The 12,618-nt window shown below is 44.1% G+C and overlaps 1 protein-coding gene across 3 annotated transcripts in view; it reads left to right on the plus strand.

Moving 5' to 3' along the window:
• The window catches only part of DHRS7C (dehydrogenase/reductase 7C), a 107,460-nt gene that overhangs the window by 47,421 nt on the left and 47,421 nt on the right, over positions 1-12,618 (plus strand). For all 3 annotated transcript variants that reach the window (XM_029616406.1, XM_029616408.1, XM_029616407.1), the window contains exon 5: positions 10,259-10,351. In XM_029616406.1, the coding sequence (XP_029472266.1) occupies positions 10,259-10,351 (93 nt within the window). The remainder of the gene's footprint in view (positions 1-10,258; positions 10,352-12,618) is intronic.

Raw genomic sequence — 12,618 nt, forward strand, 5'->3', positions numbered from 1 at the left:
GTGACTTGCAGCAAAACTATTCATAATCAGTATCTAGAATAAAACTATAAAAACATAAAACAGTAAAAGACAATAAAATTCCAAAAATAACAGTCAATAACATAACAACTGATCATATTACATGCGATAAAAGACAGCAGGTATGCTGGGATAAATGATCATAACTCAGTATGCACCAACTTAAAAAGATAGGTTTTCAGGATTGACTTAAAAAGATTTTGAACAAGATGTCAGCCATAATTCTGCCAGCAAGGAATTCCAAAAAGCGTGAGCTGCAACTGAGAAAGATATTTCCCTAGTTTCAGGAAGATGAGCAGCACATACTGATGATATATCAAGAAGACCTCTCTGGTGTGATAGCAAAACCAGTGGAGGACTGAAAAGATGGCGCATGGCATTGGCCCATGGGAGAGAGTCCAGGGACATCAATCTATGGATGATGCTAGCAACTTTAGATTTCACTCAGAAAGCAACAGGTAGCCAATGAAGGTTGGCCAGCACATATGATCTCTCATGATCTTTCCTGAGATCAAGTGGGTGGAAGCATTTTGAACAGCCTGCAAAGCCTTGAGCACATAGTCAAAAAAATGAGCAGGTAGGGCAGAACCCTGTGGCACCCTGACAAAATGTTCTGCCTATGAGAGCAGTCAGAGTTAATTCTGACCTGTTGGGAAGTATTGGAAATATAAGATCAGAATCATTCAAGGAGAGATCCAGAAATCCCAGCTTCCTGTAATCGAAAAAGGAGAACTTGGTGGTCAAGAGTGTCAAAAGCTGCAGTTAATATCGAGCAATATGAGAAGATAATCATTACTGCAATCCAGACCCCTTCTAATGGTGTCCAGTGAAGAGAAGAGAAGAAATTCCGTGCTTGGGGATTTCCAGAACCAGAACTGTATTTGGTCCAAGATTTGATACTTCTCAATAAAATTATTAAGCTGACTTAAAACAATCACTTCAACAATCTTTGCCACAAAGGGTAATGAAGAAATGTGTCAATAATTCATTACATTCAAAGGGTCTAACCTGAGCGTTTTTAACAAAGGATGAATTGCTGCCTGATTAAGAGCAGAGGGCAAATGACACTGATGTGGTGATCAAGGTGCAATGGTGTCCTTAGTGGATCTTCAAGAGGATGGTCCCTTACACCTGGCTCCATTCTCTGTCGTTATGCTGGTATTTGCGTTAATGCAGACCATGTTGTGTTTTATGTTATTGAATAATGTCATGAAATCATTTATGTTTTTATGTTTTATTCCATAGGATATTGATTTGTATAATGTCAGTGTACAATTAAATGAGTAATTTATCATTTTTAGTATGTTTATTTTTGTCATAGCTATTATGTATTGTACAATGCCTAGCATGGAGGTTCTAGTATAGGCAGTATATAAGAAATGTAAAATAAATAAATAAATAAAATAACTATTATCTAACCAAGCTTTAGGGGGAGGCATATAGGCATTACTTCTCAGTCTATTCAAATTGGCTATTGGAAAGTAAATTCAATAAGTCATGCACTGGGCTGAGCATTACTTTTGTATTTATTTTTTATAAACATTTGATTTTCACTTAATTTCAAGGCAGATTCCAATGCTGTCTTGTTTTTATTTCTCTTGTTATCTATGTGTGTCCTTTTGTAAGTCACTTAGAACTGTGGATAACACAACCTAAAAATGTTTTCATAAATAAATAAAAATTATAATTGGAATTACAGTAGCATCACAATTTATAATCATCACATATATGTAGAGATAGAAGGAACATGAAAAATGGTCATACTGGATGTAACAGAACATGTGATAAATCATGGGACTGTTTGATAGATTATGTATTAAAGACTAAACAGTAGAGACAGGTACAGGGTTCTGGTGCATAGATACACAGGCACCAAGTAAAGGCATAGAAGAGCCATTAATTAAGAAAGCCTTGTGGGGGCTGATAATGTAATCTCAAGGTCAAGTGCTCAAGTAATCATTGGCAGAAGGGAAGTCTCTGCCATAGAATTTAGTAGTCGGCCTGGCAGAATAACCAAGCATTGATTTTCTTTCTGAAGGTAAGGCATCTTGATTCGAGGTGAAGTGGTAGCAGTAACTTGTTCCATAGTTTTGAGGCATAGCATCTGAATGTACAGATTCTTATACGTTAATCTGTCAGCTGTCAGGGGATGAAAGGATAGGAGGGCCATTTGGGAAAATTGAAGTTCTCTTGTGGGAGTATAGGAAGATAAAAGCCGGGAGAGATATTCAGGAGCCAATTTGTTAATATATTTGAAAAGTAGGTAGAGAGTTTTGAATTGTATCCTGTTTTCGACTGGGAGACAGTGAAGCTGCCTTAGGATTGACCTTATGTGATCTTTGCTTTGGCACTATCCAAAATTTTTCAGAAAAACAAAAGGAGATTAAATTGTTTGGGGTACAGAGTGAGAGGAGGTCCCTCACTTATTTAAGAATGACTGAGGATTAAAATATAAGTTCTTGATATGGGCAAAATTGCAACATAGCATGATAAGCCTATCAAAGTCTTGCTATGATGGTCATTCTTTTATGAATTTACATTGATATGCAATTTCATGAATACACATCTGCATCCTATCAAGTGACATCTATATAGGGTTTTGAATTTAGGGTATTACTGGTGTCATTGGGTAGCTCTTGTCACATTATGGGGCAACGGGCAGCTGGTGCCATTTTTCAAAAAGGTAAATGCCGGGTCCAGGAGTGAAGGGGTCTCTCCCAGGCCTCCACTAGACTGCTAGGCATAATTTTGTGAATCTGGGAGGATGGTTGGGAGAGTGGGCTGGTTCTTGGGTGGTATTATTTAACAAAGGGGAAGGTCTGGAGTGAGGTTAGGATCTGTGACTGCGTTTTTATTTTAAAAAATGTTATTTTTTTCTTGTGAAATAGCCACCTCCAGGGACAGTTGGGGATGGAACGGGGGTCTCCAGTGACTCCTGGGTTGGGATGATTGTTGGGAGCACCTGTGCATACTATTTGCAAATAGTCTGCACTGTTTTCAAATAGTAAACCAGGAAACAGAAAAACCCACAACATTTGTGTTTTTATATATCATTTAGTTTAAAAAATGACATGAAATAACATAGATAGTACTGCGTCTATAGGTTGTAAGGGGGTTAGTGATAAAAAAAGGCAAACATAGTAAGGGGTGGCCTTGCTGGCTTTGCCAGAGGAATTTCAATTTAGAGGGAGTTTAATTACATTTGTGTTTGTTGAGCCATTTGGCTATTGCTGAGAGACAGTCAGTGATTGATGAGGCTTCGTCCGATCCAAATCTGATGCAGAGTTGGATGACATCGGCAAAGAGGAGGCATTCAGTATGGATGGACTAGAAGAATTTGTTATGCGTGCCGTCCGCGGCAGTCCCGCGGCACGGCCCCCTCACCTTTCTACTGTGACTCCAGCTCCTGGTTCCTCCTCGCTGGTGGCGGTGGGCCGTCAGCTTCATCCTCCGGCACTGCTGTAGTTCCTGGCATTCCCGGTCCTGCCACCACTTCTCGTTGGGCCTCTCTGCGTGATCCGCGGAGAGACACTGCTACTCGCACCGCACTCCTTCCTAGGCGTGCGCGTGCGCCCCGTTGATGTTTAAGTAGGGACCATGGCGGGAACCTAGCCGCGGCCCCGGATGATGATATCAACTCAGCTACAGTATTTAAACTCAGGCTCCGCTCCTTAGTGTTGCCTTTGCAACAGGTCTCCTCACTGGTCGAGTACTCATTGCCACCTAGAGATTCGTCTCATCTCTGCATTCCTGTTCCTCGTTGTTCCTGGTTCCTATCTCCTTGTTCCTGCCTTGTTCCATTCCTCGGATTGCCTACACAGACTTTGATTCTGCTTCACCTGACCACTCCATTGACTCTCTCCAAGCCCGGACCTCTGCTTCGCCTGACCACGCCATCGACTCTCTCCAAGCCCGAACCTCTGCTTCGTCTGACCACGCCATCGACTCTCTCCAAGCCCGGACCTCTGCTTCACCTGACCACACCATCGACTCTCTCAAAGCCCGGACCTCTGCTTCGCCTGACCACGCCATTGACTCTCTCCAAGCCCGGACCTCTGCTTTGTCTGACTATGCTATTGCCTATTTCCAGACCCAGACCTGTGCTTCGCCTGACTACGCTATTGCCTATCTCCAGACGCAGAGTTCTGCTTCACTTGACTACACTTGACTATCTCCGTGATCAGACCTCAGCCTTGCTTGCCACTGCCTTCAGATTGCCGCCAGTCCTGACTCAAGCCTGTTCTTCGACGCCTCCCCGGCTTACCCCCTGGATGTGGTTTACTCAGGCTTCGGCCTGCTTTTGCTTGAGCGCCCCCTGTCTGCCTCCGTCCATTGGCACCTGAGCTTCCATGCCATAACCCTGTGTGGGGTAAGACTGTACCATCTCTCATCTGCTGTCTCTGGGCTGAACCAATCCTTACTTCGACTATGCACAGAGGCCCACCTAAGTCCTGCCGGCCCCAGCACCCAAAGACTCAACCTGCAGCGAACGAGGGCTGGTATAGGTGAAACTCCAGCGGCATCTGTCTATCAGCTCACTCTGCCTGCTGACAGTGGGGACCACTAGGTCCCTACCTATGGGTTACGTCAACCCCACCTCGGCCCATGGGTCCACCTCCATCACAACAGGTTGCAAAGGTCATGGACTCGGCTGAGCCGTGTGCCCTCCAGGCCATCCCAGGCCTGGCAACCAAGATACAGGAGCAGCAACAATTTCTTAAGGCTTTGGCCTCCTCCATAGAGCGGTCTGCATGCCCGACTGGACTCCTACCCGGTGGAGCTGGCAGCAGTGAATTCCATTCCCGGGCTCATTGTGAAACTTCAAAGTCTCCAGGCAACCTTGGAACAGATAGTGGCGGATGTGAATCGTCTTGCTGCCCGGCAAGACTCCTTGTCTCAGTTAAGCACCCCACCGCCATCCCCAGTGGCCTCCTTACCTGCACCCGACTCTGGCCGGGTGGTCATTCCTCTGCCAGCCCCACCTCATTACTCAGGGGATCCCAAACGGTGTCGGGGATTTTAGGAACTCGCTCTCTCACTGATTACGCAATAGAATTCTGTACCCTGGCTACAGAACTAAATTGGCAGGGGGACAGCCTAGACGCTATCTTCCTGGAGGGGCTGACCCCCAGGATTAAAGATGAACTGGCGGCATGGGAACTTCCTACTTCCCTCGAAGGCCTTATTGATCTAACAGGGAAGATTGCCAGGCATCTTCAGGAGCGATCTTGGGAGAACCGCTCCACCCTGAAGAATCGCCCCAGAGAATCACTCCTTCCTAGTGATCGTTCCCTGCCTTCTAGAAACTCGTCAGAGGAACCCATGCAGCTGGGCCGTGTCCGTCTTCTGGATGAGGATAGATCTCATCCCCATCAACTCGGACTCTGTCTCTACTGTGGGAATTCGGGCCATTTGCTATCTCAGTGCCCAAAGAAGGGGGCGATCTCACGAGAGACCTCTGAGTCGATAGCCCTTGACCTTACCATGGCCTCACCCTTATTTCTGCTACCTGCCTCCGTGGAAATGCCCTTCACCAGTTTCTCTACCCAGGTCCTAGTGGACTCCGGTGCTGGGGAAAACCTTATCCAGCAGAATCTTGTGGACCAGTACCAAATTCCTACATGTGGTTTGACTCCGCCATTGGTTCTCTCTTTGGTCCATGGGGACTATCTCCCTGGAGTAGTGACACGAGCCACACAACCTCTTACTCTGAAGGTCGGTCCGTATCACTCTGAGCTCATTTCCTTTTATATACTTCCTACGGCTGTGAATCCCATCATTCTGGGCCTACCATGGCTATGTAAACATCAGCCTCAGTTTGACTGGGCCACGGCCGACTTGATCCAATGGGGACCGCAGTGTTCAGAATCCTGTCTGGAATTGACAGAGTCTCCCTGGTCCTTAACTGTGGCTACCGCCCTTCCAAACCGCCTTCCTTGCCAGAAATCTCAGGAAACCCAGACCAGATCCTGTTCCCTCCGAAGGAACATCCTTAGGGCTGTTTTTGCCCAGTTGGAAGAGCAACTGACACATAAGATGGCCGAACATGAAGCTCTCATCGAGAAACATAATCGAGCCATGAAGGGTTTTTTGTCTCTCTTGGCCTTCAAGGAAGACGAGATCCGAAATGTATATGCCCTTCTACAACAAGGGAAGGAGAAGCACTGTTTTGCTCCAGCTTCAGCTGGCACTGTAAACAGCCCTGGACTATCCTTCCTTTCAGGTCCTGTGGGCCCTCAGTTGCATCAACCCCATCTCGGCCCAAGGGTCCACCTCCAATGCAATAGAAGTCACATATTGGATGGATGTAGATATTGAAAAGCAATAAGCCATGAGGCCATAGATAGATGGATTGTGTTCTGTTATAGAGGAAGTATTCAAACTATTGAGGGTTGTGCCTTCAGTATGAATTTTGCCTAAGCACTGAATCATTAGCTGATAGTTAACAGTGTCAAAGGCAGTGGAAATATCTCATAAGAATATGCCATACTGGGTCAGACCAAGAGTCCATCAAGCCCAGCATCCTGTTTCCAACAGCGGTCAATACAGGCTATAAGTACCTAGCAAGTACCCAAAAACTAAGTCTATCCCATACTACTGATGCTAGTAATAGCTAGAGATGTGATTCGTTTTAAGCGTTCAGGTCGGGCTTCGGGTTAGGCGCTCCACGGAAAATTTTGTTTTTCTACGGCTCGTTTTTTTTTTTGGCATTTTTCAACGAAGTGCGTTAGTGCACACTAATGGGCCTTACTGCGCACTAACAACCAGTTAGTGTGCACTATCTCAGCATTAGTGCGCAATACACTGAATGAGATAGTGCGCACTAGCTAGATGTTAATGCGCATAAAGGCTCATTAGTGTGTACTAACATGTTAGTGCGCATGAACAAGTTAGTGTACCCTAATAGAACTTACAGCGCACTAAGTATGTGGTAGTGCGCTGTAACTAATGTAGTGCGCACTAAAAAAAATTGCAACTTAAAAATTAAAAAGTATCAATTCAGAGAGTTCGTTAGCCAGATATGTAGTGCACAGTAACTCTGTTACTGCGCACTAACAAGAAATACGAATTTTGCCGAATTTGCAGCAAAATATGCTTCGGTTTTTGGGGTAACGAACAATCATGTTGATATTGTCTAATTTGTGAAAAATGAATGCACATCACTAGTAATAGCAGTGGCTATTTTCTCAAGAGATGTAACAACTTCTGATACCACTCCTTCAACCACAGATACCTCTCTCCCCATAACGTCAACCAGAGGAAGCCAACTCCCTCCAGATAGTATCACACTGTGAATTCAGAACTGTCTGTTGCATTCGCGCCTGCTTTCGCCCTCGCTCCACCCTCTCTACCTGTGTGACGACTCCCTCCGTGCCTGATGGACGGCTTGATGCTGCAGCGTCTCTATGCCGCTTCTCCCCGTCGTCCCTGGGCCGGCTCGACGCTGCATATCCACCATGTTCGTGATGACGTAGGGTGGCGTGCGCGCGCTCCGAAGTAAGTACCAGCAAAGGTGCGAACCTCAGGGGCGTCCCCCTGTATTGACGTCATCCGCTTCCAACATAAAAGGTCTTTTCTTTTGCTAACAACTCGAGTTAGCAAGGACTCCGATTGGACTAGCTCCGTCTGTCCAAAGACTACCTTGCACCGCAGTATTGTTTGCGGGATTCTTCCAGACCCGCTTCACTCCTGCAGCATTGCCTCTCCGGACTTACCAGGGGTACCTGCTCCTCGGGGGCCTCATTCTCTTTCTCTATTTCAGATTACAGAACAGAACCGGTACTCGCTCCTCGAGGGCCCATGTTCCTAAACCCTCTGAAGACTCTCCATTGCCTGGAAGCGATCGCAAGAAACGGACATTGTGAGTTATTATTTCAGACTACACACAGGAACCGTTACTCGCTCCTCGCGGACCTATGTTCCTGAACGCTCTGAAGATTCTCCTTGCCCAGAAGCCATTGCAGGTACAGACGTTGTGAGTTATTATTTCAGACTACAGATAGGAACCGGCACTCGCTCCTCAAGGGCCTATGTTCCTGAATACTCTGAAGATTCTCCTTGTCCAGAGGCTACTGCATCTACAGACATTGTGATTTATTATTTCAGATGGTATATAGGAACCAGCACTCGCTCCTCGAGGGCCTATGTTCCTGAACACTCTGAAGATTCTCTATTGACTAGAAGCCATTCCAGATACAGATTAGTGTGAGTGACCACCGCTCTCTCAGAGCTCCCTGGAACCACATACTCGCTCCTCGAGGGCCTACCCTTTCCAACTACTGAGCCATATCAAGACCTTGTGTGAGATATCATCTAGTACCGGCTATGTATATCTGCATATCCTGTCTATTCACTATCTACAGTCTCTTTGCAGCTCAGCAGCCTGGGAATCGTAGTTCCAGTATCTGAGGGACTTCAGCTCTGCCGGACATACCAGCTCACTACTGCCACCTCTGGTGGTTATACTGCTTAACTAATAAAGAACTATCTGTGTCTGTCTCCATACTCCAGCCTAGCCAGTGGTCCCACTCGGGACTCCCTCCTGAGGGCACTGTCATCTGCCATCGGCCCAAGGATTCACCTATTTACTTTCTGTCCAGCTGAGCACTGTTTCCATTACTCCGCTGGTACAGATTGCCAACTCTGCAGTCTACATTAACATTGCCATTCCATAGCAGACTTATAGGAGGCAGTCCACTTCAGATTCCTATTCCTCCCTTAGGGGAGGAATTTCCATCAGACTGCTATTTGCATCTGCTCGCTCCTCCTATCCGCATCGCAGACCCTGCAACAGATTGCTACCGCAAGCAGTATTACCTCAGATTGCTGGCTCCTCCCCTTGTGGGAGTGTCCAGCTGCAGGATCTTATTCGATTGCCCTCTCTAGCATCTGATCTCACAACAGATTGTCAACTCCTCCCTTTATAGGAGCATCCAGCAGAGGTTCGCTAACAGATTGCTACTCGAGCAGCAGACCCCACAACAAACTGCTAACTCCTTAGCAGATTTGTAACAGATTGCTAACTCCTCCCCTTTGGGGAGGGAATTCTATCATGACTGCTAATCTCTCTGCTAGCTCCTCCCATCCGCTAGCAGATTTACAACACTGTCTCTCCTAATGAATTGGAAAGAATCCTCCAAGGGATCAGTCAGTCCACCTGCCCATTAGTCCCAATACTCTGTAATTTAATTTCCAACTTAAAACAAGACAGCCCCTTGGTTAACACCCATGGTAAATGCCATGCTAACCTAAGGTTATCTCCCTCTCTCACTTACAGGCCGATTCAGTAAAGTCCGCGGGAGAGCGGACGAACTTGTAAATGGAACATACTATGGTAGCAATTTTCAAAAGCCCATTTATGTTCTTAAAGTGCACTTACACATGTAAAACCAATGGATAATTCAATGGCATATATTGTAATTTTCAAAAACCCACTTACATGGGTAAAATTCATATACATGTGTAAAACCCATTTTTAAGCAAGTACATGTTTTTGAAAATTGCCCCATTAGTTTTCAGTTGAATATACCCTGCTGAAGGTTTTATGACTAGACTTATCCGGATAACTTTAGCTGAGAAGTGCTGAATATGAGTGCTCATTGGCTAAAGCTTATCACTACCCCAGCTCCAGATATTTTTACCCAGTTAAATTCTGTCAGGCCGATACAGTACAGTGCGCTCCGGTGGCTGGAGCGGTGGCAGGAGCGGCGGCTGTCAAACCGCTGACAGCCGCCGCTCCTGTCCAAAAAGAAGCGCTAGGGACGCACTAGTGTCCCTAGCACCTCTTTTTGCCGCGGGCGCTAATTTAAATAAATTAATTTAGTGAATCGCGCGCACAGGAGAGTGGCCTGTGCGAGACTTTCACTGTATCGGCCCGTGTGTGGGTAAGGGGGTACGCAGATAAAATATAGCCAGAGAGTGGAAAGAAATTTTGAAATCTTGTATTTTGTCTGGGCAACCCCACAACTTACTCAACCTCATTGATTTGTTTTTGTTTTAAGTTCGCTGGAGCAACACAATGCTGAGTTCTTAAAGAATCCACAGACTCTTGCAAAGGGTTTATGCTACCAGAAGGAGGGACACATAAAAAATATAGTACATAGAAGCAGAAAATATGGACAAGTGAAAAACATTGTTTGAAAACACAGTATTCAGTGAATCTGATTATTGCATATTTTATAAGGCAAAGTTCTCCAGACAAGATGTTTTTTCTCATCAATTTTCTCCTCTTTTTTTTCAGCCATTCTTCCCAACATGATTTCAAGAAGAACTGGACATATTGTGGTAGTAAACACTATTCAGGGGAAATTAGGAGTACCATTCCGTGCAGCCTGTGAGTTTTTAATCTCTCTAAACCATGAAAAAAGTTGTTTCCTATCCCCCAACCCTTCACTGCCCTTAGGAGAGATGATAAATAGACAAGTGCACACATTGTGCTATACTTATATAAAGACAGATAGAACTAGTAGAACCAGGGAGCATAGGTTTGAATGAACTTAGCACATACTTTAAAATCAAGAAAAATATACTTTACATTCAGGGAGATACAGTAAAAATCGCAGGAGAACTGGTGCTCCATGTTGAACGCCCGCTCCCCCAATGTGCGCCCACCCATCTCTCCTGGGCATGCGATTCTCTATTTAAATGAGGTATCATACTAATAAGGAGGCACTAGGGACACTAGTGTGTTCCTAGTGCCTCCTTATTAGTGAAGAGGTGGCTGTCAGCAGGTCCCGACAACCGACACTCTATTTTACCAGTGTCGGTTTCTGAACCCACTGACAGCCATGGGTTAGGAAAACGAACGCCGGTAAAATTGACCAGTGGGCAAATTTTTTTTAAATTTCTGGTTCCTCCGACTTAATATCGCTAGTATTTTCTGCTTTTCTGTACATTTTTCTGGGTTGCTGAGAATTTAATGCTGCCCTTGGACAGGTGTTAATTTCTGAGAGTGTGCGGCTTGGCCGCACATTTTACTTTCAGTATCCCAGGCGACTAACTAATAGGCTCATTAACATGCATTTGCATGTGATGAGTGCTATTAGTTTTTGGGGGATTGGCCCTGCGTTTTTAATGCAATGTTACCCCTTAAAGTATAAGGGGTAATAGAAGTGCGCTGGAAACGAGCAGCCAATTGCATGGTAAACGGTGTGCTCGGCTGAGTGCACCATTCTGTATCAGCATGATAGTGCTACCTAATGCCCATCTGTCAACCGAACTAGAAAGAACACTCTTCCCCTGCAGACCCATCGACCACCCCATCCTACCTACCCCCCTATATCACCCACAGCACCATACACTTCACCACCTTCAAGACTCCCTGACCCCCCCTTCAACAACTCATATACAAAGCATTATCCTACCCCTCCCCCACCTGAATGTCCGCTATGTCATCTCATGAACTTATTAATCTTTACAAATTTCACTATAGCAATCTGTAGTAACTGTTCGATGCGATGACAAAATCGCGATTTCCCTACGTTACTCCATACTAGTCAATGAAAACAATGTTGACTCTGCCCTACTATATAATATCATGTTATAGTTCATTCTAATTTATGTACAATTACAAGTTATATCACTATCTAAGTTACCATGTACTATGTTATTATACTGTAAAAATACTTTGTAAAATACCTTGCATGATATACTGTTCCCCCCATCTTTCATTTAAAATATAATGTAAGGAATATTTAAGTTACCATATACTATGTTGATAGAATGTAAGACACCTTGCAGGATATATTGTTGCCCCCGTTTTCATTTGAAATATAATGTAAAAAATATTATGAAGTTACAATGTAAAATAAGAAGCATTCGTCTTCTTAGAATGCACTGTAAGCCGATGTGATATTCAAGATCGAACACCGGTATAGAAAAACAAACAAACAAATAAATAAATAAAATAATAGTCACTGGACTTGTTTACCATCTGAATAAAGTGAAGCTCATATATTTTGCTATTACAAGAATGTATTTAACAATCAAAAACATGTCTAGAATAATCAACTAAAAACATACAGGTGAATTTTCAAAGACGTAACACATGTAAATGTAGCATACTAGTGTACAAATTTTCAAAAGGCATGCAACACCTTCAAAGTGCATTTACACATATGTGCAAATGTTTTGAGAATCAGGCCTAAAAGGAATGTAAATCACATCTACACCCAGATGTGAAATTTAGAATGGGCATGTGAAGCATACCTGCACAACTAAATGTTCTCCCATGGGTGGGGAGGAGATGCCAGAGAAGAAAATAAAAGTAACATAAAATAAAATAAACACACAATATTACTATTGCAATTAACATAAGCAAAATCAGTGCATGCACTTTTACCTAACACATTTAGATTACTATACCCTACAGGAAACAAGCAGATGGCATTACAGTAAAAGAAGAATTTATTAGGATAAGAAAATGAAGAAAATTATCTTTTTGTAAACTATAACAGAAAACCACTATGCCCTATATCTCAGTTCATTTCATCTCAAGAAAATTAAAATATTGGATTTAAAATTCCCTTCTAAATTCTGGCCAGAATTTTAGCATCAATTCTCAGTTTAATCTCACGTTGTTAAGTTCGTCAGCTTGCAAAC

Source organism: Rhinatrema bivittatum, chromosome 9, assembly GCF_901001135.1.
Source record: "Rhinatrema bivittatum chromosome 9, aRhiBiv1.1, whole genome shotgun sequence".
Lineage (NCBI taxonomy): Eukaryota > Metazoa > Chordata > Amphibia > Gymnophiona > Rhinatrematidae > Rhinatrema > Rhinatrema bivittatum.